Here is a 24,009-nt window from a genome sequence, read left to right as displayed (position 1 = left end):
CAGCATTCCTGTGCACACAGGCGATGCACAACAAGCTCACACAGACCTCGCTGCTAAAGAATGTCCCACCGACACTCTGCACAGAATAGAACCCCAGAACTGGACTCCTGCAAGGTATGGGAGAACTACTAATATAGTGGCGTGACAGAAAATGACAATTTGCATTGTGTGTAGGCTGCATTTTGGGAAGAGTGAAAAGACAGCACTCACCGTACAACTTATAGGCATAATAGAGTTTGGCCCGTGGGGGAATCATCACACCACCGCTTCTCTAGAACATACTAGAACAGAAGCGGCCTCACGACTATGCAGCGACAGTGACACAATACAGCTATACAGTATCACAATTTAAAGTGATCCTTCAATAAGAAGTGCTGCAATGATATGTCAGTCTGTATCTGCATGTGATGAATATCTTCTGTATTCCTCAGATCTTGCTCCTTTGCTGCTTTTTACAGTGATTGATCCCCATTAGAGCAGGGTTGTGAGCTCTGCCTACAATACAGCTACAGTATCGTTAAGGAGTCTGAGTTAGTCTTGGATATATTAGTCCAAGAACGAATTGATGTCTGATTTCTCTGAGTTGGTCATGGTGTTTAAGTGTCTAAGATTAAATATATTCCTTCAGATAGTAAGTTTCTAACACTTTGTAAGAAAAAATCCATTGCTCCCTTTCAGCCTAATGTTCTTCAATGTTGACCCAGAAGAAGGCAATTGACTCCAAATCTGGAAATTAGAACAAATCCCGGAATCCATAACTCATGCCCAGAAATTCAGTAACCATAATCTGTAATATTATTGCACCCGGGTCCTTCAGAATTATAAAAACAGCATCGCTTGATGTGCTGCGCAGCTTCTTTATAGCTCCCTTTCTCCTCTATGGGAGTTATGGGAACAGCATAGAGGAGAACTGCTTGCCTGTTCCTGTACGTCCCATCCTAGGGTTCAGGACTTGGGAGCTGTTATTACCATATCATCAGCAATTTGGCTAAATAAGAATAAGCCTTTCAGTCATTCTCCGTGTTAGACCTACTGACCATATTGTCCACCACAGGCTAAAACTCTTTGACTCCAGTTATTTTACATGGTTCAGGCTGCATTATTTTGAAGCAGTTATCTTAGCCTGGGGTCTTTACGCGGATATTTACATACAGATAGTTAACCTTCACTATAGAACAGATCATTCATTTGCACTTCAAAGAATTTTCTGTGCTTGATGGTTATAAACGCTCTGTCACTAAGCTGGATGGAACCCAAATACTCTATGAATTCAGCACATTACTGATAATACATGCTTTTCTGTTGCCAAAAACTACTGAGTTGTAGCAAAATGTTCACCCTTTGATGGCACTGTGCATCACCAAATACATTTTGAGTTCTTGTATAAGCAGTATTCTCATTTGCATAGGAGACTCCATTGCAGATTCTGCTCTAGAGAAAACAGTGAAGTAAACTGTATTGCATGGTTGTGTTGTTCTGATGATGATCATCGTAACGCAAAACCAATTCTGGCCTTGACAGAGATAGGAATCCAGTGTAAGGCCAGGGTCCCATGTAGCATAAACGCCATGTCTAAAACCTCTGCATTTTACAGTACCTGCAATGTGCACACATTGCCAAAAAAATATCTGCAGAGGACATGCTGTGTTTTAAAAAAAACTTGCATTTTTGTAAATTGCAGCATGTCAATTATATCTACAGAAACACTGGCGTTTTCCGTACAGCAGTGGCGTAACTAGGAATGGCGGGGCCCCGTGGCACACTTTTTGACATGCCCCCCCCCGACCGACATCAAAGACCTCGACCGACCCCCTCCTACGCATTTCTGCGCGTAGGCCCCATAGTGGCCCCTTAACACAGTATTATACCCCATGGTGGCCCCTGCACACAGCATTATGTCCCCATAGTGGCCCCTGCACACCGTATTATGTCTGTTAGTGGCCCCTACACACAGTATTATCCCCCATAGTGGCCCCTGCACACAGTATTATGTCCCACTGTGGACAACCATAAACAATTATTATACTCTGGGGTCTTTTCAGACCCCAGAGTATAATAATCGGAGACCCGGGGGAATAAAAACATAAAAAAATTGCTGTTACTTTCCTGTCCCCGGCTCCTACGCGGTTTTCTACGGTGCCTTCTGCGCTGCGGTCCATGTTCAATGATGTCGGACGTCACATGACCCGGGACGCAGGCCGGGTTCATGTGACGTCAGAGACGTCAGGAAGGAGGCCTGGCAGGATCGTGGAGAGGTAAGTAACATGTTTTTTATGTTTCTTACCTCTCCCGGTCCACCAATCATTATATTCAGGGGTCCGAAAAGACCCCCGAGTATAATGATAGCAGCGGTAGCGGCTGTCACCGGGCCCCCAATGTCCCGGGCCCTGTGGCAGCTGCCTCCGCTGCTATGGCAGTAGTTACGCCACTGCCATACAGGTATAATTAAGGCAGAAAGTCCGCAGAGGAAAACTCTGCAGACTTTTTGTGAAAGGCTCTGCAGGAAAAATCACAATGCAATTCCGTTGTAGTTTCGTTCACATCGCTTTTTGGCTGTGGCACACTATGTGGCCACACAGGGTTTTCCAATATCTGATTATTGGTAGTTTACAATAGGCCATCAGTATTAGATCTGGCGGGGTCTTACTCTTGGTACCTCCTCCAGTCAACAGTTTACAGGGGCTGCATATGTTGTGTGGCCTCTGCAACCTCTTCAGCATTTACATTTCTCCGTCTATATGAGCGCCATCTATACAGTATATAGTAGCAGTAGTGAAGGTTATTGCAGCTTCGTCCCATTCTCAAATGAACAGCACAAAGCTACATTACTCCTGCTATTAAGTAGATCATGTCTATGTATGTAGAAGAAGCAATGTAAACATTAAACTTTTCCTGTTGGAGCCATTATTATTTTTAGTGCATAAGGGCCTCTCTCCTCTTGCCTTTCAAAAGCCAAAAAACATACCTTTTTATTTTCTGTTGAGTCATATGGGGCTCATAGGACATATTTTACTTCATAATAGCACCATTTAGTATTCTGTGCAATGTATTGGGAAGCTGGAAAAAAAAAATCAGAGCGGAGTGAAATTGGAAGAAAACGCGTTGTCACATTTCACATTTTCTTACAGGCTTAGTATTTTACATTTCAAATTCACCATGTCAGACCTCTGCCATTTTGATATTAGGGTAGGTCATCAATATCCTGAAAACCTTCTTTAGGCTGAGGCCCACATAGCAGGCCTCAGCCAAAAAGTGCTGCAGGAAAAACAGTTGCGAAAAAGCATTGTGGTTTTCCTACATCACTTTTCACTGAAAATCCGCAGAGGTTTCATCTGCAGCCTTTTTACTTCTATTATACCTATACGGAAAATGCCAACATTTCTGTGACATCATGTAATTTACACCTGCATTAAGGTTTCCATTCTTTGGGATTGCTTGCGGACCCAAAAAACGGAAACCCAATCTTCCATACAGATCTTTTGTAGATCTTTCAGGTTTCAGGGCTACATTGAATTTTAGCTGTCTCCAAAGATTTTCGAAACCTGAAAGATCTGGATAAATCTATATGGAGGAGTGGGCCAAAATCCCTGCTGTCATTAGAATACCCTTTTAAAACTAAATACAAGTAGGAATAGCCTTAAGAAAGGCTATTCTTCTCTTACCTTTATTATTCTGATCCATGTCGCCATTCCTGAGAAAGATCTTCTTTCTTCCTTATGTGAGTTTTCTCGCAGCAGTGGGGGCGTCCCCAGTGCTGCTTGAAAACTCTCCAGTGACACCTCTGTCTTCTTCTCCACCTCCTGCCACTTATCTCGCGCTCCTCTTCTCCTTTTGCAAAAAGTGCCAACTGCACGTGTCCATCGACCATTTTCCTATGGCTGCTCCCTTTCGGTCACAGGAAAAATGGCTGAAGGACATGCGTAGTCAGCGCTTTTTGAAGAAGAGAAGAGGAGCGCGAGATAAGAGGCAGGAGGTGGAGAATAAGACAGAGGCATCACTGGAGAGTTTTCATGCAGCACTGGGGACGCCTCCAGTGCTGCAAGAAAACTTATTTGCATAAGGAAGAAAGAGGAAATTCCTCAGGAACGCGATACGGAATAGAATAATAAAGGTAAGAGAAGAATAGCCTTTCTTAAGGCTATTCCTACATGTATTTAGTTTAAAAGGGGTATTCTATTGATATAATCCCTTTAAATTCTGTTTTTCTATTGTATCAAATACTTATTACATGCAATAAAATGCACATTAATTACTTAAAAATCATACAATGTGAATTTCTGGATTGGTTTTTTAGATTCAGTCTCTCACAGTTGAAGTGTACCTATGATAAAAATTACAGACCTCTCCATTCTTTGCAGGTGGGAACTTATTTTCCCCACTGTATAAGTAGTTCTTCCAATAAACAGTTCTGCAGTGAATGAACATGTTTCTAGTTCTGTACTTGACTCAAATGTACTTGACAAAGAAACACTTACCCCATCACTTCTTAAGGAAAGTGCTGTCCACATGGAAATGCCATTTAGAACAGGACCACACCTCTATGTCCCTGTGGTTCTTCTAGATTATCACTGAACATCACTTCTCAGTCTGGCAGTTGTGTGAGATCTTCCTGGACCCTGACGCTTATTGTACATGGCAGTATTCCAAAGGAATTGCACCATAACAAGTTATCTTGAAGCTGTCCCAGGGCTTATTGCTTCTCTTCATGTCATGGTAAGGGATGTTTTTATCATTGCATATGTGATCTATAGCTTGTAGCTGGGACACCTTTGTATAGAATTGTGAAGGTGACAATGTATATATACCCAGAAGACCATGAATCATCTAACCCTGCAAACTTCATATATGTTGACTATTTTATTTATTATGGACGAAGACTATGAAGTCTTACTATTTATAATATATCATATAGTATATTAGTGTGATAGTATGTGTGTGTGTGTGTATATATATATATATATATATATATATATAGTGTAGTTTATATTTATATGTACACCATATATATATATATATATATACACACACACACAAACATACACACACACAAACACATATAAAGTCACACTGTCAAGTTTATTTCAGGTATTAGTTGCTTGTACTACTGAACCTGTCACAAGTGCCTGTGGTTTTATACGCGATGGGAAGGTCGTGTCATTTGATATATTTACATTAGCATTTGGACGCCTCATTTATCCCAAAAATAGCTAGCACATGTCATGCAAGTACAAGGTTTCCCATTCAGAAGCAATGCAATGATTGAGATCTATGCAGCAGGTAGATATGATCTTTGTTTGAGTGTATTATTGCATGAACATACAGCATTAATCCCAGCGTCATACATACATTTAGAGCATTGAGTCAGATTTGGCATATGTGAATTGCAGAATATTAAATACTGTGTTTGATCCTGTCTAGTATATATTGCATCCTGTTACTTTAAATTATTGGAAATCTATACATCAGTGAAAGTCCATTACACATCTCTCACCACCCCTGACCTAAATCAATTCATGAATGGTCCTATTAGCCCTTATTTACACTTCAGTGGTCATGTTTAACCCATTCATTTTTATCCATAAGCCTGGGCGACACATGATATGCAGCGCATTGTCACTGGGCTCACAAAAAGTCATAAAAGCCCTCTCTTTATATAAGTTATACTGCACTGATTTTTTTTATTTCCGATATTTCAGGAAAAAAAAAAAAACACCTTAAAATATTCTCTTTGTTGTGCTCTGAATTTGATATGTAAAGACAGGAAAAATGACTGAATGCAAATGATCCTCTTCTATATATGAGATTTGAGCTTGCATGCAAATAAATCGAATACAGACAACATGAAAATAAAGATGCTATAGTCATTTACAGGGCAGTCCCATTTCTGGAGAGCGGCCTCCTGACGTCGAGTTTACTGAAATTTCATGGTTATATTTCTAAACCACAACAGAAAAATCCAGAATGGATTAGCCACTGAATTGACAGTAAATTCTAGTGAAAACCACTTCTTTGGCTCCTGGATTTTTACTGCAGATTTTGCCTATGCATTGTATAAGGTGAAAAGCACTGTCAGAATCCACATGAAATATGTGAAACATATGAAAATCTTATTTATTGCGCTGGTACTGTTATATGCTATAGATCTTTCACCTGCAAATTCACCGGAAAATTTATTAATATCATCTATTTATACAGCTTGTACTTAGATGACTTGCACATGATCGTATGCGCTGCCCGTACCTCTGCGGCCCCAATTGAGGTCACTAAACATGGACTGCAAAATGGACAAAAGGTCCATAAGGACCTGTGCTGAGTTTTGCTCACAGCTCCATGTACGCATTCGTAAAAATACACACCTTGTGTATAATTCCACATGGCTTAGGCTACATTTACACAACAATGTGACGTTCACTTTTTTAATGGATGTCACAAGGCAGCACTACATTCAATGTCAATGAATGGGGGCTATTCACATTATCATTATTCGGATGGACTGTTGTTACAGTCTGTCAAAATATAGGTCTGTTTGGAGCCATCTAGGCAAGTGACTGTGCACTTGAGGAAGGACTACCATATGTCCGAAACGCGTTGTGATGTTCCATTTGTTATTAAAGAAATTTCTGTCATCTTCTGGGTGAGCGCTGTTCTTCAGGCTGAGCATTGTATCAGGCCGGCCCCAATTTTTCAAAATATAGGTCATGTCCTTTATTTGTCCATTTTCACGGATCCCTCCATACATTGTATTGCATGAAGAATCTGTGAAAGCTAGTGCAGAAGGCGTTCCTGACCGTCTAGCTGGGCTGTGAGGAAGGCTACTCCCTTGACAGTACTCATCCATAGCCCTGTGCTGTCAGAGGGGGCATTCCTTACCGCCCAGAGATGACACTAAACTGTAAAGAACGCCCCCCCTCAGTACTCGTCTATGGACAAGTACTGTCATGAGGGGCATTATGTGTTTCCACTGCCTTATTTTCTGCATTGCTTTTTTGCTGCTGCCTACTACTTAACCTTAACCTTGGGGACTTAACCCTAAACTTAACCTAGGGATTTAATCTTAAAAAAGGGCTCTACCATTGGGAAAAGCCATTTTTAACTAAGCACATACTTGCATAGCCTTTAGAAAGACTTTCACACGTACCTTTTGTATGTAAATCTCCTCAGTAGTTTTTGGATGAGCCTGTTTTAATTCATATGCTAATTAGCCTCCAGGTAGCACCAGAAGTCTCAGCGAGCACTGTCTGCTGTGTGTGTGAGAGCAGAGAGGCTGATGAGTCACACAGCAGAGAGACTATACAAATATTATTTTTGTACAAAAAAAGTGGTTACATTTCTCAATAAACTTTCCATATCAATTGCTTACAGTTTTCTAGATCCCTGCTTGCTGTCATTCATTTTGCTTACAGGTCTGTTTTTAACACAGACCATTGGTCCCTGTGAAAAAAAAAAAGAACAGCGTGTAGTATTCTGATCTGATTCTTGTGTGAATCAGGTCTTACAGGGCAAGCATTTAATGTTTCAGACATAATGCTGAAAGAGACTTTTCATTCCCAGTATTTCAACTTTATTTTGAAGTTTGTACTTTTTTTTGGCCATTAGCAGTCCTTGATCATATGGAAAATTGACACATCCTATAATGAAAACCCAACTGATCCATTATAGTCAGTGGGTTCCATCAAGATCCATTTGTGGTTATCACATGACGAATCCATACCCATTGGGATGTCCATTTTTCGGTTCTCCCTACAAAAATATGACTGAAGCCAGATATCTTTACTATTAGTGTTAGCTATATAAATGGCTTGCAGGACTTCACTGGTAGGGCTCCACTTCCTTTTATCACAGGGGTAGGGAACGTACGGCTCTCCAGCTGTTGCAAAACTACAACACCTATCATGCATACTTGTTCTGCTGTTCTTGGAACTTCCATGGAAGTGAATGGAGCATGTTGGGAGTTGTAGTTTCACAGCAGCTGGAGGGATGAAGGTTCCCTACTAGAGATGAGCGAACACTGTTCGGATCAGCCGATCCGAACAGCACGCACCCATAGAAATGAATGGAAGCACCTGTGACGCTGACTTTGCCGGCGGCCGGCAGGCGTCACAGGTGCTTCCATTCATTTCTATGGGCGTGTGCTGTTTGGATCGGCTGATCCGAACAGTGTTTGCTCATCTCTATTCCCTACACCTGTTTTATCAGGTCAGTGAAATTGCACCACCAACCTCATGACCACGCAGCAGCTCAGCATGCATGGGGCTGAGCTCTACTATCAAGCAGAGCCACTATGCAATATAAGGCACTGTGCTTGGTAAGTAGTGAAGAGGCCACAGCACTTGTCCAAATGCTGCAGCCCCTTCAATCAGCTGATCTGTGTGAGTGTCAGACCCCCCCCCCCCAGATCTAATATCGATGACCCATCCTAAGGTTAGGTGATGAGTATCATAGTCCCAAGGAACTCCTCAAGTATCCTGTCTAAACCCAACATGGTTTCTTGACAAATAATCACGATGTTGTCCAGAGCCATAATACAGCACCTACTATACACACTTTATACTATGGCACCTCTTTATGCTATCACATATTGGAACATACTAAGTATTTTGTCATGAATAATTATAGATAATATTGTAGACTGCTCCACTGATACTATGGAGATGTTCTTTCCAAGAATCACTGCTGCCAAGCACAATCGCGATACACTACTAGTGCCTATGGTTGGTATTATGGAGCTGCAGGGATCACTGTAATCCTTCCGCAAACAGCAGCGCTGTCTGCATGAGGTCTTATTGACTGCATGAGACTACCAATAATTTTCGACTAAAGGCTGGTGATTGCATCTTTAATAATATCTTGTATGTCCATAGTTCTGGCAGAGTCCCAGCAGTTGTTATGATGATTTGCTGATGATAAACTTAATCTAATACAAACCATTATGTGTCATCCCCATTATTAAAATGTAAGCTATTATGCTGGTATTATTTTTTCTGTTTTGCACCATTAAATATAATTAAAATTTGCATTTACTTAATCAGAATAAACTGAATTAGTTACAATCTTCTGTTTTATTTTAATGTTCACGCTTTGTAGTGATTTATGTTACTGTCCTGTTCATAAATTCTCGTACACTAGAGACCGATTTATTTAGCTGCTTTATGGTGCATCAGAAATAACAAAACAATAAATTTAATGAAACATTTTTTATGCTTTTTGTCATAAACAGATAAATATTTGTTATCTAGGAAACCGTAAAGGGGAAGTATCATAGAGGAGATAGCATAAACCAATGCCTTTAAGATAAGTTATTGTTTGAGAGGCTGCCAGGAACAGCAGATCAGTAAGAGTCTGGTCTTGGACCCCCACCGGATTGCTACTGATGACCTATCCTCAGAAGAGGTCATCAGTATCAAAGTTGACCTCCAGCCCAGAAAACCCTTTTACTTCCAAATAAATAGGCAGGTACAGAAGGCCCTAACCATGAGAGCTTACAATTCGTCAGATTATGTAGTTTGATCCCATTACATCCTTTGCCTCAAATGGAAAGGTGGTATGGCCCATGTTTCTGCATATTTTCTGACATCATATAGGTACTTCATCCACTACTATTTAAATAGACAGAAGGTGTGTGCAAGACAATATATGTAAAACCACAAACTCCTAGAAGAGATAACATATCTTCCCAGTGCTCCACACACTTACCTTCCACCATTTCTGATCTTTCCTCCACTCCCTGGTGTTTAGATGGTCTGTGGTCTTGTAAAGTTGGTGCTCTGTGCTCGCTGGCGTACTGCCATTCCCAGCAGACCTAGCTGCTTGACTACCACTGTGCGTGCTGCTGCCTCATTAGAAATTAGTGTTCTTACCTGCTAAACTTCCTCCTGCCAGTGTGTTCTGTTCCTGCACTTGATCTCTTGAATGCATTCTTCTGTTTTATCTGATGCCGGAGTCTCTGTCTGCCATGTCTGTTTTATATCCTAGTCTGATACCTTTTCCTTGTTGGCCTATGACTTTCTGTGGACTTTGGCTTATGATCCTACTACTCGCGGTATTTGGCATCTGTCCCTGTTAACCATGGCTTTTAGCTTCTGTCCTAGTGGCGTAGCTAGTCGGGGGAGGGGGGCAGAGGGGGTAGCTTCCCCACTGATTATGTGGCGCTGCATTAATGCATGCTTTACGTTTAACTAGATCACTGTCTACAGACACCAATCTACTTACAACAATCCATTCTGCAAATTAACGGTCTTGTAAACTGCAAGCCACGTCAGGCATGCAATTTACAGGACACTGAGACTAAAGACAGAACACGTCCGCTCTCAGCGCAGGCAGGTGCGATGACGTGATAGCATCATACCTCCTGTGTGTGGACCCTACACATAGGGTGCTAGTCAAGAAGAGTCATACGCACATATCACATTGAAAGCAATAAGTAAAAAAGGCTCCCACTGATTTCAATGGGTAGCGCACGTATGCCGGCACCCATAGAAATCAATGGGATCTGTTTTAACGCCGCTCATTCTGAACGAGTTTACGTTCAGAATGAGTGGAAAGTAAACTCTGTGCGAAGGCTCCCTTAAACAGGTACCACGGTTCACTCAAACAGCTGATCCTGGGGGTCCTTGGTATTGAAACCACAATAATTTTTTTTTAATCCTTTTTTTAACCTTTTAATTAGAAAACACCTGGGGCATTAATAATGAGGGGCACTATTTAAAGGAAGTGCACTGGGAAGTGATTAGTTTAAAGATACACGTGGGGGTATTATTCATTATGGGGGGGTTATATTATATATTTTATAATTGGGGGTAGCAGCAGGATGCAGATAAGGGCAATGAGGGTCGGGTGCCCGGAAAAATGAGGAGCCAAAGATGTCTGTGCTGAAAACTTTATAGATGTTAAAACAAATGGTTATGGCGGTCCAGATGGAAGAGACTTTGCAATTACTGTATAACGCCGCTATTTTTCCTGCGAATCCCATGCGATGAAAACCATGTGGTTTTGGAAATTGCAGCATGTCAATTATATCTATGGAAATACTGGCGGCTTCCCCGTAGATATAATGGTAACAGAGAGTCAGTGGAGGAAAACTCTGTGAACTTTCTGGTGAAAGTTCTGCAGGAGGAATCGCGATGCGTTCCCGCCGCAGTATTTCCCGCAGCGCTTTAGCACTGCCTATCGTTCCGTGGGGCCATAGTCTTACACTAATACATTGAATACCACAGTCATTTATGCAGTGTAAACAATAATTTGTGCCAATATTCACTCGGCGTGATGGATTTAGTGTTATTTATTGTTGCAAATACCATGAAACACTTTTAATAATAAATCAAAGTACTAGAAGCAGCACCATGCAAATCCATTGTGTGCACAGTATGTTCTATGGATATTTTCCATTGACTGTCTTTTGTATTCTGCAAAATGAAGAATTCCATTCAAATGACCACCTGTAAAAGGCTGCAATGACTTCCTGTGATTTGTATGTGCTCTGACATGATACTATTCTCGTTTGCCTATTGTGGTAGAATGATGGGAGCTTTGAATTCAGCAGTAATGTGTAATCTCGGTTCCATATTCTTACACTAAAGTATATGGGTGCCTATCATTTTATTTTTTGCAGATCTTTAGGGAAGATCATTTTTAAAGCTGCCTATACATCCATCCTTCTTATAGTTCTGTGTGATCAGTTTTCCTTAATACTGAGCCACATCTATGCCCATTACTATAATCTACTGTTATGTATATTGTATGGCCACTTTATTAGAGTCACACTTCTAGTAGCACGTTAGTAATCCTTTGGCCTTCAGACCTGCAACAATTTGCCACTGTATACAGATATTATTCACAGATTTCGAAGGTCTGATTGTGGAGACCTGAGAGGAAGGGTTAATAGATTTATGTTGGTTGCTCTAGGTTCTGACCATCCCATCAGTATGGTACAATTTGGGTTCTTACCCTCCCATCAGTATGGTACAATTTGGGTTCTTACCCTCCCATCAGTATTGTACCATTTGGGTTCATCTGATCTGGTGATGTTTTTCAGTCTTGCCAATGGCATTAAAAATTATCACCTGTTGTTATAGCCCATCCATTTTGAGGAAAAACAGGTTGTATTTTCGGACTTGTTAGTAAGAGCCCCGGTATTGTATCATCTCCAGTTTGTATGACTATGCGGTTTTGTCAGAATGATTCTTGACATTCTCTGCTAACCCCCCTTCATCAATGAGTTGTTAACATGCACAAGATCCCCTTACATCGGTTACTTTTCCTCGATCGCACCATTTTTGGTATAACATTGATGCCATTGCAAGGAGAGAACCACAAAGTTGGCAGCTTATGAAGTACTGGTGCTGGCTAGTTGACCAGTTGCACAGATTGTTCCATTTCCCATGCTAATGTAGATTGACACGAAATCTGAATGATAGAAACTCGCTGCACTCCGGGGTCTCATGTCTAATTCCCATACGGAGAAGCTCAAATCATAAAAGGGCGGGCGATTCTAATAAAGTGACCATTCAGTATAATTTGCTATGTCATGTGTTGTGGGGTTTTGTGTAAATGGGATCCAAGGGGGTAACAAGTCTTAAGTTTAATAGCATTGGATCAGACATTATTGTACTCCCATATTTGATCTGCTAGATCTACCCTGGTCACTGTAAGTGTTCTTATTGTAAAGTGCAAAGGCTGTTGCGTAATAAAGCATGTAATGGGTAAAAATTTCCTATCCTGTTACATCATTCACTACTGAATTCTATACTGAAATGACATCAGAACAGGAACTGTGTTGCAAACCTCATGAAGTGGGTTTTCACGGTCCAGCAGCAAGTCTGAAATTTTCTTTGTATAACTTCAAGTGTCAGCCGCAGTAGTGTAAGACATCATAATACTTCCTCGGTGGGGGTTGGGTAATGGTATGGGACTTCTTCTAATGGCCTCTTATTCCCAACAAAAGGTAGAGTATAAAAATACATTTTTGACAGTTCCCCATGCAATGAACGCCATAGCAAGAAAAAAAAATCAAAATGGCCAATCTGACACTTTGTTGTCATTTTGTCTCCTGAAAAAGAAATTGAATAAAAAGCGATCAAAAACTAAATCCAAAAAGTAAAACTGGACCTGCAAAAGGATGCCTTACTCAACCTCATATACATAGATATAAAAAAAGTTATGGGTGTCAGAACATGGCACAGTCAAGAAAAAATATTTTTTAAACTTTTTGATTTTTGCTAAGGTGTTAAAACTTAACAAAACTATATACCATACATTTTGTAAAGCTGTGGGTTTTGAAAGGCAAGGAATAAAACAAACAAAAAAATATATGAAAAATTGCTGCGGGAAAGGGTTAAAATAGTTATATTAGAACAGCTGGCACAAGGGCATTGGAGATGGCGGCTTCAGTCTAGTCATTGGTATAACAGCTGGAGACTCCCAGTAGCTGTTTTTCCCCATTATCTATAGACATAATGTAAAGGCTGTGCTCACAGTGGGATGTTGGCTAAATGTCTTTATAGCACTATTATATTTGGCACTTGTACTAGGTACAGCAGTAGCAGAGGTAGGCATAAACTGTGCGGGTACAAATGAGATGTAGAAAAAGACCGTCATGTCATGGCACAAGTAAATGTGTTATTTCTAGAGTGTTAGTAGCCCTGCAGTACATGGTGATACGTTAAATAAGGTTTCCAGGCTAAAAATATTTATGATCTATCCTAATGATTGGTCATCAATATTATATCGGTGAGGGTCTGTCACCTAGCACCCTCACTGATCAGCAAGCTTCTCAACAGCTGATACACAGAGAATGGAGCAGGTAGCAGACAGCTATGTTATCTATGAGTGCCTGGTAATGGCTACTCTACAGTAACCTGACCTGATCATGACACTATCAACTGTGTGTATTATCTGCAGGTGTTGGACCCAACCAATCTGATATTGATGACCCATCCTTAGGATTTTCATATCAGAAAACCTGATAGTGAGTCTGTCACCAGCAGCTAGCATATATCAACCCAAGCCCACAGAAAGGTTAGGGACATCTGAATCAAATGGTTTTTACCCTTGTGAATTGATACCTCCTTTGCTGAGATATTGATATTTTTTAATATGCAAATTAGCTCTTTTGAGCAATGAGGATGTTACCAATGCTCCAACGAGATAAGCGGCCACATCTCCATTGCTCCAAAAGACCTTGTTTGTATATTGACGGAAATAGCTATATTTCACGTACAGAGCGACCAATTCACAAGGAGAAAATACTGATTTAGGAGACGCTAACATATCTATGTGAGGGGTTGAATTGATAGGTGCGGTTCTGATGACTCCCTTTAAAGGCACAAGATGGCTGTTACCTTGGATGGGCCTTTTAGGCTCTATTCATACCAGCATCATGTCTCCCTTTATATTTCCAGAGGATTTCTCATGGACATGATGTTTCCATTATGACCTTTTTGATGGTTCTATGGTCTGTTATACAGTAATTTTTGATAGTCCATATTTTCCTTGTAGTCTTATGATTGATTCATCAGATTTATTACCGGATATAATAGCAATGGAGAAAAATTACAAGAGTGTGAACGGAGCCTTACTACTTCTCCAGACTTCATTTACCTTTGTTACAATTGTTGTACCCATGCTTTGAACCTGACATTGTAGAAAACTATATTTGGCACCGAGCTGCATCACAATAAAGTAAATAGCTTTTTTTTTTATTGATTCATGGAACATTGGTTTGTGTCGCCCCGGATGATTGATGGAAGTATTATGCAGCTCTACTTCTCACTTTCTATACTTATGAATACATATTCCTAAAGCTGGAAGAAAAGTTTTACAAGTTCATTTAATATTACAATCCTCCAGTTTATTATTAATTCCAAATGACGATATTGTAAAAGTGCATAAATCCAGGTAACTAGTATTGTATATTACTAGAAGATAATCCTTGCTTTAGCAATAGGTATTTGTTTTTCAGATGTTAGTTTATGAATAATTCTTCATTGAATTTGGTGACATCTATGTTAAACACAATAGAAGGGTAATTGCCTGGGAACAAAACAGCATTGTGTGTTAGAAGCCAGAGTGATCCTGCATATAAAGCAATCTGTGGCACAATGGTTTAGCTTTTATATTCAGCTGTATCCAGTGCAACTCCTGTAGTGATGGAAGGGGTTAATTTTCAGAAATGTACATTCAGTGGCGTATTTAGGAATGGCGGGGCCCTGTGGAAAACCTTTGACATGCCCCCCCCCCCCCCTCCAAAGACCGAACGCTCCTTTTCCCCTGCATTCCAGCAGGCACTATTATGCCCCATAGTGGCCCCTTTATACAGTATTGTACCCTATAGTGGCTCCTGTATACAGTATTATACACTATAGTGGCCCCTGCACACAGTATTATGCCCTATAGTGGCCACTGTATCACAGTACTGTGTGCTGACAGCCTGCCCTGCACAGGGCAAACTCACCAGTCTGCACTCACTCAGCGCTGCTCACTCCATCTCCAGGCACTATCTTCTTCCTGCACGATGTCTCCGCCCCTCCCCCACTGTCAGGAACCCAACACCTTAGGTGGCCTCGGGCCTCAAAAAGTAATATTGGCATATTAACTAGTGATGGAGCCCGGGCCCCCTAAGGTGTCGGGCCCTGTGGCAGCTGCTACCACTGCTACTGTGGTATTTATGCCACTGTGTACATTAGTTGTGGAACATAAATAATTTCAGATGACTTTTCAATAAACTGATGCGTGTACCTGGAAAGTATCAGTAGATTTGGCCATTATATGATGTGTATTATTAGGTATGCTCTCTCGGTCATTTTCAGTTGTCCCTCGGCTGGGGTCAGAGACTATCCACTATTCTGCTATAGATAGCACATGGACAACTTACTCACAAGCAGCATCATATAGCACAAAACAGAGTAGTACTGACCAATTCTTATGTGAATTTGCAGTTTGTGAATGAAACACTTACTATTAGCTGCTGCATGATGTTTGTACTCCTCCTTCATTCCCCTCTCCATAGACTTCTATAGCACATGTAAAATTATCTTACCTGAGATGTAATATATTTAACTAACTCTGGCCTATGAGGCATGCTGTGTCTAGAACCTCTTGAGCTTAAAGGGGTATTCCCATGACACTTGTTCACTAACCTGCAGGCTGTTGTGCTCTCTTCACTTATTGCTTTTCTCGGCACATAGGTGGGCGGGGTTTCACTTGCACGGGATTGGTTGTAAATGAATTACCACAGTGTGAATCTGATGCAGCAGAGCTGGATTTGAGTCGGGTTGCATTACATACAGAGGTAACGGACTCCCTATCTCAGCCCTTATCAGCCAAATTCAATTAAACCCCGGAGCTCTCACCTTGCCTATCTGAGAAGCTCTGCTACTTAAAAGACACAAACAGCTAAGAGCTGCTCCCAGCCCCTCCCTCGCCCCTTAGAGCAGGCAGCTACATCACTTGACAAATGAGCAGACAATCCCAAGGGCCATAGAAACGCAGTGTAAACAATGAAGTGAATAAATTAAGATAGCGGCCAAACAAAGCAGTTTTGATAAAGCAATGCATTTAGGAAAAGTCTTAAATCCACATAAACTAGCATATAGATAGGATCCTTATGATGGGACAACCCCTTTAATAAATAATATGGCCCCTTTCCCACAATGTGCCATTTATGGTTCTCGTAAACTAGTGTCTTCTTATACGGATCATTGTTTATCTATGTTACTAAGATCATGAAAGATTGATGGAGAAATGTGCATCATAGGACAAATATATAAATAAATTAGTTTCCATGTGACAGCTCTCATGCTAAATAGTTTGATGGTGTGTCCTTAGGATAGGCCACCAATATCAGATCTTTTTTCTTTCTTTTTTTTTTTTTTTTTTTTTTTTTTAAATGTGAATTGTGAGTCCCATATAGTGGCTCACAATGTACATTTTTCCCCTATCAGTATGTCTTTGGAGTATGGGAGGAAATCCACACAAACATGGGGAGAACATACAAACTCCTTACAGATGTTGTCCTTGGGAAGATTCAAACCCAGGACTCCAAGGCTGCAGTGCTAACCACTGAGCCACCGTATTGCCCCTCCAATATCAGATCTATGGGAGTCCTACTCTTGACACACCTAGGGATCATCTGTTTGAAGGGGCCGCAGCAGTCAGGTGAGAACCGCAGCCTCTTTATTAGCAGACACTTTAGTACATATGTCATTCTGTCCCATTCATTCTATGTTAAACATAGGGAACATTCTGGAATTAAACGTACATTGTTCTCATCTGAACACAAGCTGGAGAAATTTACTGTTTATCGTAAAAAATGTACAAAAAAAAAAAGTATGTTCCTATATTTCAGTTGTTCCGATAATTACTTCCGTACCAAACTGTGCTATACTTGTTCTAGATGAGGAGCTTGCCAGCCATCCTCATGTTAACAATGGGTCCTGCATTATGTTTCCTCACCCCAGTAGTCTTCCATAATAAGATACACCTGCTTTATCATAAAAGAGTAACCATCTTATAGAACTGCTGGTAATTCATATAATTTCTCTAAATCATATCCTCCCACAGACTAGATCAGTGCGTATTCTGTATATGGCAAAGTAAAGATGGATTGTGTATTCTTGAGCAGTTAAAATACATTTGGTGAATTTTCAAGTCTGTGGAGCCCATTCCTTATCAGCTGAAAACCAGCAAGAAAAAGTGAAATAATTCAAGACACAGAAAAAATTCATACTTCTTGTAAGGCAAGACGATAAGTCCACAGCTAATGTACTGTAGGAAGTAGAAAAGTGATGACACTCGATTCATCCAGCGACCAAATGTGTCACCATCGCAGTCAATAGACATTTAATGGGTTGTATAATAAAAATAATCCTGTTACGTTCCAGTAATAGTCTACTCCTGCCCATAGACTTTGTCTAGTATTATAGTTCACTCCTATTCATTTAAACTCTTATCCTTGGTCTGTGTCTGCTATTACATGGTCCATTGAACCATTGGCCGTGAATTTTTGGAATGACAGAATACATTATTAGCTCTGCCATGTAAGACGTTCAAAGTCCAGCACTATCCCTCAACTATATGACTTATCAATATGTTACGGTTATAAAACATTATGTTTGTAGTCACACTATTAGGGTATACTTTTATGATATTCTATAGCCATGCTTAAAGGGAGTCGGTCATCAGCTTTTACCCTACTAAACAGCTGACAGTGCTATATGGTAGAAACATACCTATAAGTATTGTTTTAATATCAACATCACTGTAGCGGTAACATTACAATAAATACAATGCAGTAATATTTTGTGCAGTAATACTCACAGGAGACGTCTTCCCACATTTCCCGTCTCTTCCCTTTGGACCGCTATGACCACTTCATCCAGCTGTGACTTGACCCTGTAAAGTTTGCAACACAGACATCTTTTACTCCTCACTTCTCCACGCACCCAACCCCTATATATATGCATCTCAGCGTAGGAGGCGTGATGACGCCATCTGTGCTGAGACGTAGAGTTCTAAATGAGCCTGCGTTAGTTTAGGGGAAAAAAAGTTTTTAAAAAAATTGCTGCAGCTGCCGCACCCCTCTGGAGCGCTGCCAGAGGCCGTCGCCTCACCTCGCCTCATTAGAGGTGTGGGGCTGCATACCCAATAGTAGTCACTAAGGAGCAAAAGGAAGGGGCTTTGGACATGGCCTAGTTTGTTACATCAGGGTGCAATCCTATTTTTGTTTATCAATACACTATATTAAAGCTTGTTTTTTGAGCTAGAAGTTGTACTTTTCTTTGCAAAACATTTAGCTTATTATTACAGTTTATTACAAAAGTCAATCTCGCCATCATTTTTTCAGGTTCTAAATTTTGAGTGGTACATAAATGGCATATTACCTGTTTCTGCTGGTCACTATTATTGTGGTTTATATCGTGTTTTATGTTGGACTACTTTTGCACAATAAAACCACTTCTTTGTCAAAAAAAAAACTTTGTACCACCATATTCTGAGAGCCATATTTTTTTTTCATTTTTTTTTTTTTTTTTTTTTTTTTTGGGGGGGGGGTGATGAGCAGTCATTTCTGTTTGTACCATTTTTAGTTATTTGTGACTTTGTGATAATTTTTTTGGGGAGACAATGTGAGAAAATAAACTGCAATTTTGTTGCTTTTTAAATATGTTTTCATCCACTGTGCAGGATAAATGTTGTAATTTTAATAGTATTAATTGTATCAATATTATGGACAAATTTCTTCTATATTTTATTTTTTTAATACTTTTCAGTATTTTTTTTATAATTTTTTAACATATGTACTTGGTACCATACTTTGCAATACTTCTGTAATGCAATCTATTATACTTTACACAGTGAAAATCAATCTAGAAGACTCTGCTTGAGTCTTATAGCTTTACCTACGATGGCGATGTACAAAAGAAAAAAAGAGAGGGGACACCGAGCGCCATAAGTGTAGTATTTAAAGGGACACAGGTTCAGCCAGAATTGTACACAGGAACAATGACCAAGTAGTCACAACACTTTGATGAACTTTGATAAGGTGAGAGTGGCAGCAGTTCTATCCGTACACCAGAGGACCAGAGAAATACTGGACAAATACAACAGGGAACGATGGTCTGCAAGGGAAAACCGCGCTCACTGGTATGGAGAGGATGGCAACGCAAAATCCAGGATACAAGAAATTTATTAAGGCAAGTACAGCACAGCAAGACGCGTTTCGGGCCTGAAAATGGCCCTTTCTCAAATGCAAAAAAGGGTGTGTCCTTTTGGGCCAGATGCATCCTGGATTTTGTGTTGCCATCCTCTCCATACCATTGAGCACGGTTCTCCCTTGTGGACCATCGGTCCCTATTGTCTTTGTACGATGGTGATGTGGGTGCCTTCATTAGGCCCCCCTTAACCATGATAATGTGTGAGCACGCTGGGGTTTTATTGTGGGAGTGCCAATGGAGGAAACATTTCCAAAGATACCCCTTACCACCCCTACCACCATCACTATTGATTTGAAATCAAACTTTTTTATGACCAGTATAAAAGTGACTGCTACTTACAGTTAGAACATTTACACGAATAAGCGGAACACTTACACCTTGTATGAAAACAGGTGGTTTTATGTGTTTAATACGTAACTACTTTGCACATGTACAACTGAGTGGAAAGCGGACATTGCTCATACCATGGCACTTCTGGCTCTTTTTTTTCCAATGGAAGGGGAAACTCTTGAGAACTTAGTAACATTCTGTAAAGCAAACATTAAAACTAGAAGTAACAGCTCTGATGGAACATTTGGCATCAGCCTACAATGCCGTGAAGTGTCAGGGATCTTCCAAATTAAATCTGGACAATTTTATAAAGGAAAGCAAGTATAAATAGCATTGTGGTGTATGCAGAGCGGCTGGTGTGTTTATATCTGCTGTGTGAACTCTAGTTACCTGTTTATGTCTCCAGTGTGCAAGAAAGACAATGCATATACTAAAAATATAAATAGTTATTGGTCCTGCCCACCCATACACAATCTTCCCCCTCTCCCCCTTTCCCTACTCCAGATGCCACAGGAATTCATCCATCTCCGGTGCTCAAGACAGTTTAGGAGTATAAATTATATTGGCGGAGCATTGTCTCTATTAGCTTGTCTCATACTCCCCAGACTAAAATCATAACCTGACCAATGTAAACATTCTGTAGTGTTTCCGCTTATTAGATTGACATTGATATAAACATTGTCTCTATTATAACCTGTAGCCCTCCCCCATCTTCCCCATCCTCCTCATCTACCCCTCCTCTTCCTCCTGCCTACCCAATTCTTCTTGTTATGATTGTTTGTATTAAAATATTCCAGCAGGGATGGAAAATGTGTTCATTAAAAACATTAAAAAGTTTTTTTTAAAGTGTTATAGTATAACAAAATCAAGCAAAAATACAAATTTGATGTAGACCGAGCAGATCTGTAGAAGTTGGACATATTCTGACTTTCCCTCTTCTTGCATAGTAGCTGTAACAACCATCCCCAGATAACCTAAGAAATGTCATTCTAGATTTTGGAAGTGACATCTCTATAGACTGTGACATTTCTATTCTCTTTTCTAATTGGCTCAGTGTCAAAACTTTGTAATGAAATTCTTCACTCTTTGCTAGTGAAACACACAATGCTATTTGTCTCTTCCTTTTAAGTCTATTCTTTTTTGTGAAATAGCCGCCATCCACTAACATGTTAATGACATTCATGGGAAGCTGATTAATTGTTCCTATGAATTTAAGTATCCCATTACTTATATGGGATGGCACTGAAGCTTAAGGGGGTATTATGGGCCAATGGCAGTTTTCATATTGATGACGTATCCTCAGTAGGACATAACTTTACAATTTTCTGTCCACTGTATACTGCTGTTTTTTGTTGTTTTTTTTTTGTTTTTTTTTTAATGTAGATTGTGAGCCCCATATAGGAATCACAAGGTACTTTTTTTTTTTTTCCTACCAGTATGTCTTTGTAGAATGGAAGGAAATGCACACAAACACGGGGAGAACATACAAACTCCTTGCAGATGTTGTTCCTGGCGGGATTCAAACCCAGGACTCCAGCGCTGCAAGGCTGCAGTGCTAACAAATGAGTCACCGTGTTGCCCCGCTGTATACTGCTGTTGTTGTAGTACTCTAATCCTGGGATCAGCATCCCAGCACAGCCACTATACAGTGGACAGAGCCTTCTCCTATACAGTTCCAGCACCCAGAACAGCTAAATTGTGAAGGGTGCTGAAGGCCTGCTCTGTTAATGGGTCATAAGTATGACAACTGCTGAGGGCCCTACACTTCAAAGAGAGGGATAGGACATCAAAAAGTGGATAATCCCTTTAATATATGTGGTTCAATGTCTATTTTTTCAATAACCAGTTGTAGGAAAAATTACCTAGAACTGCTTATTAGGAAAACCGTGATCATGTGAAAAGCACAATTCTGTTTTATTTTTTAATTCTTGTTATGTCTTTTTTCCTCTTTGACTACTGAAATATGGACCTTAAAAAAATCTGTGACAGAAACACTGCAATAATAAAGACCAATCCAAGGAAAAACCTTCTATAGAAGTTACCAATGGACAAATAGATCCGCGCTTACCAGCTGTATTCTTGTTATATTCGTTTATTAATAGCCTTTCACACAACGCGTTTCGAAACCATACAAGTTTCTTCTTCAAGTGAACAAAGGACAATGTTACAAACAGTGTTACAAACAGTGTTTGTAACATTGTCCTTTGTTCACTTGAAGAAGAAACTTGTATGGTTTCGAAACGCGTTGTGTGAAAGGCTATTAATAAACGAATATAACAAGAATACAGCTGGTAAGCGCGGATCTATTTGTCCATTGGTAACTTCTATAGAAGGTTTTTCCTTGGATTGGTCTTTATTATTGCATTGCTCTATACGTGGATACACGGTTAAAAGATCTGCTTGCTATCATTTTGCTGAAAGATTTGCTTGTATGCTGTGGTCATTATCACAGCAAATCAAGGTGATTACTATTGATGCACTTTTTTGTGAGAATCATCACAAGGATAATGCGCAAGGTGCCGCGCGGTGTTCTTTTCTGTTTTTCTTTGTGACAGAAACACAGCATAGAGGGCATGTGGCACTGGGATAGGCTTATTAATATTGTCAGAGTGAAATTAGACGGTCGGTAAAAAGCTGTGCCAAATTTAGCTGTTGCTCATGGTGAAACATAAATTTTGTGTGTCTTACCACACATTACACACTTTTCCTTTTCTTATACCACCTCTTGGTTAATTTACTTTAATACATTTGCATCAAACTTTTAACAAATTCTGGCACATTTAAAGGGTTTTTGTACTTAAGGCCAAAATAGGCTTTGCCCTTAAAGGAGTTGTCCAGGATAACTATTTTTTTGCAAGGAGGCCGGGAAAGGTGAACCCCCCGAACCCCCCCTCCCCCAAAAAACCAACCAAACGAAAAAAAAACCCATACTCACCTGTACCGATGCTCCAGTGTCTCCTACGACGGCTCAGTCCTGCTACTCCACGTTCTTGTTATGGTGGAAGTCCCCACTGCACGTGACTGACGAGGTAAATAAGTAGTCTAAGAATAAATCACAAGATATCATTGGTGACATATGCAATTGACGTTCCTTTATTTATACCGCTAAAGCCGCTGAATAGTCACTGAGTGGTCACGTGCGGCACGGACTTCCACCAAACAAGACACCTGAGCAGCAGAAACAGACCACAGTGGAAGACGCTTATGGTCCAGGGACACGTGGTAATGGGGTTAGAAAGAAGATCATATGGGGCTGAAAGTGGAGGTTGCAGCAAACCGAGGGTGCGTACTTTTTTTTCCTCATGTTTTTATTTCTGAGATCTGTGACGTGTTAGTTGTGCGGACATAGCAGGTGCATTACTACTTGTAGCTCCACTTCATCTCTTTGTAGGATAGCATTTGGTTACTAGGGCTCCATTATTTGTGCTTAGTCTTGGACATGGCTAACATTACCTATAGTTCTGTGTATGATATTAACAATACAGCGTCACTATTTTTTACACTATGGTTTCTCTAAGTCGCTAAATTGCTAAAGTTGCTATTATATCTATATTTGATTCGGATGTACATCATGTTACGTTCCTCTCCTTTATAATAACCATGTAGTGATCCTGAACCAAATATCTAACATATGAATTGATTTATTTATACAGATTTTTGTATCGATATATGCACTTATTGGTTTGAATACTTTATTATGAAATTGATATTATAGATTTGATATTTATTATCGTTCCCCGGTGTTGTTGTGACCTCTGCCCCTTATGTTTCTCTACCGCCATCTTTTGTTTTTAATATAAAACTTTTTTAATGATGTTTGTCTTACCAATAGATTAAAATTTCTTAAATGAATATGATTTAGTTGAATTCATTTGTTTTCTAGTAGGGAGGGTTACTCTTTATCGGTGTTGTTCAGTAGAAAAATGAGTTTGTGATTTTACTAGTGCTTCACCCAGAGATAATAAACCCCCTG

General features: G+C 40.1%; 1 protein-coding gene across 3 annotated transcripts in view; it reads left to right on the top strand.

Annotated features, from left to right (window-relative positions):
* Nucleotides 1–24,009, top strand: part of MCTP1 (multiple C2 and transmembrane domain containing 1) — a 625,729-nt gene that overhangs the window by 51,745 nt on the left and 549,975 nt on the right. The window contains exon 1 of one of the 3 annotated variants that reach the window (XM_075271861.1): nucleotides 4,393–4,713. The exons of the other annotated variants lie outside the window; for them this stretch is intronic. Coding sequence (XP_075127962.1) covers nucleotides 4,633–4,713 — 81 coding nt within the window. The 5' untranslated portion in view covers nucleotides 4,393–4,632. Of the gene's footprint in view, nucleotides 1–4,392; nucleotides 4,714–24,009 lie in introns of those variants that run through there. 3 annotated transcript variants of the gene reach the window in all.

This window comes from Leptodactylus fuscus, chromosome 1, assembly GCF_031893055.1.
Source record: "Leptodactylus fuscus isolate aLepFus1 chromosome 1, aLepFus1.hap2, whole genome shotgun sequence".
Lineage (NCBI taxonomy): Eukaryota > Metazoa > Chordata > Amphibia > Anura > Leptodactylidae > Leptodactylus > Leptodactylus fuscus.
This window is presented reverse-complemented; position numbering and strand designations above follow the sequence as displayed.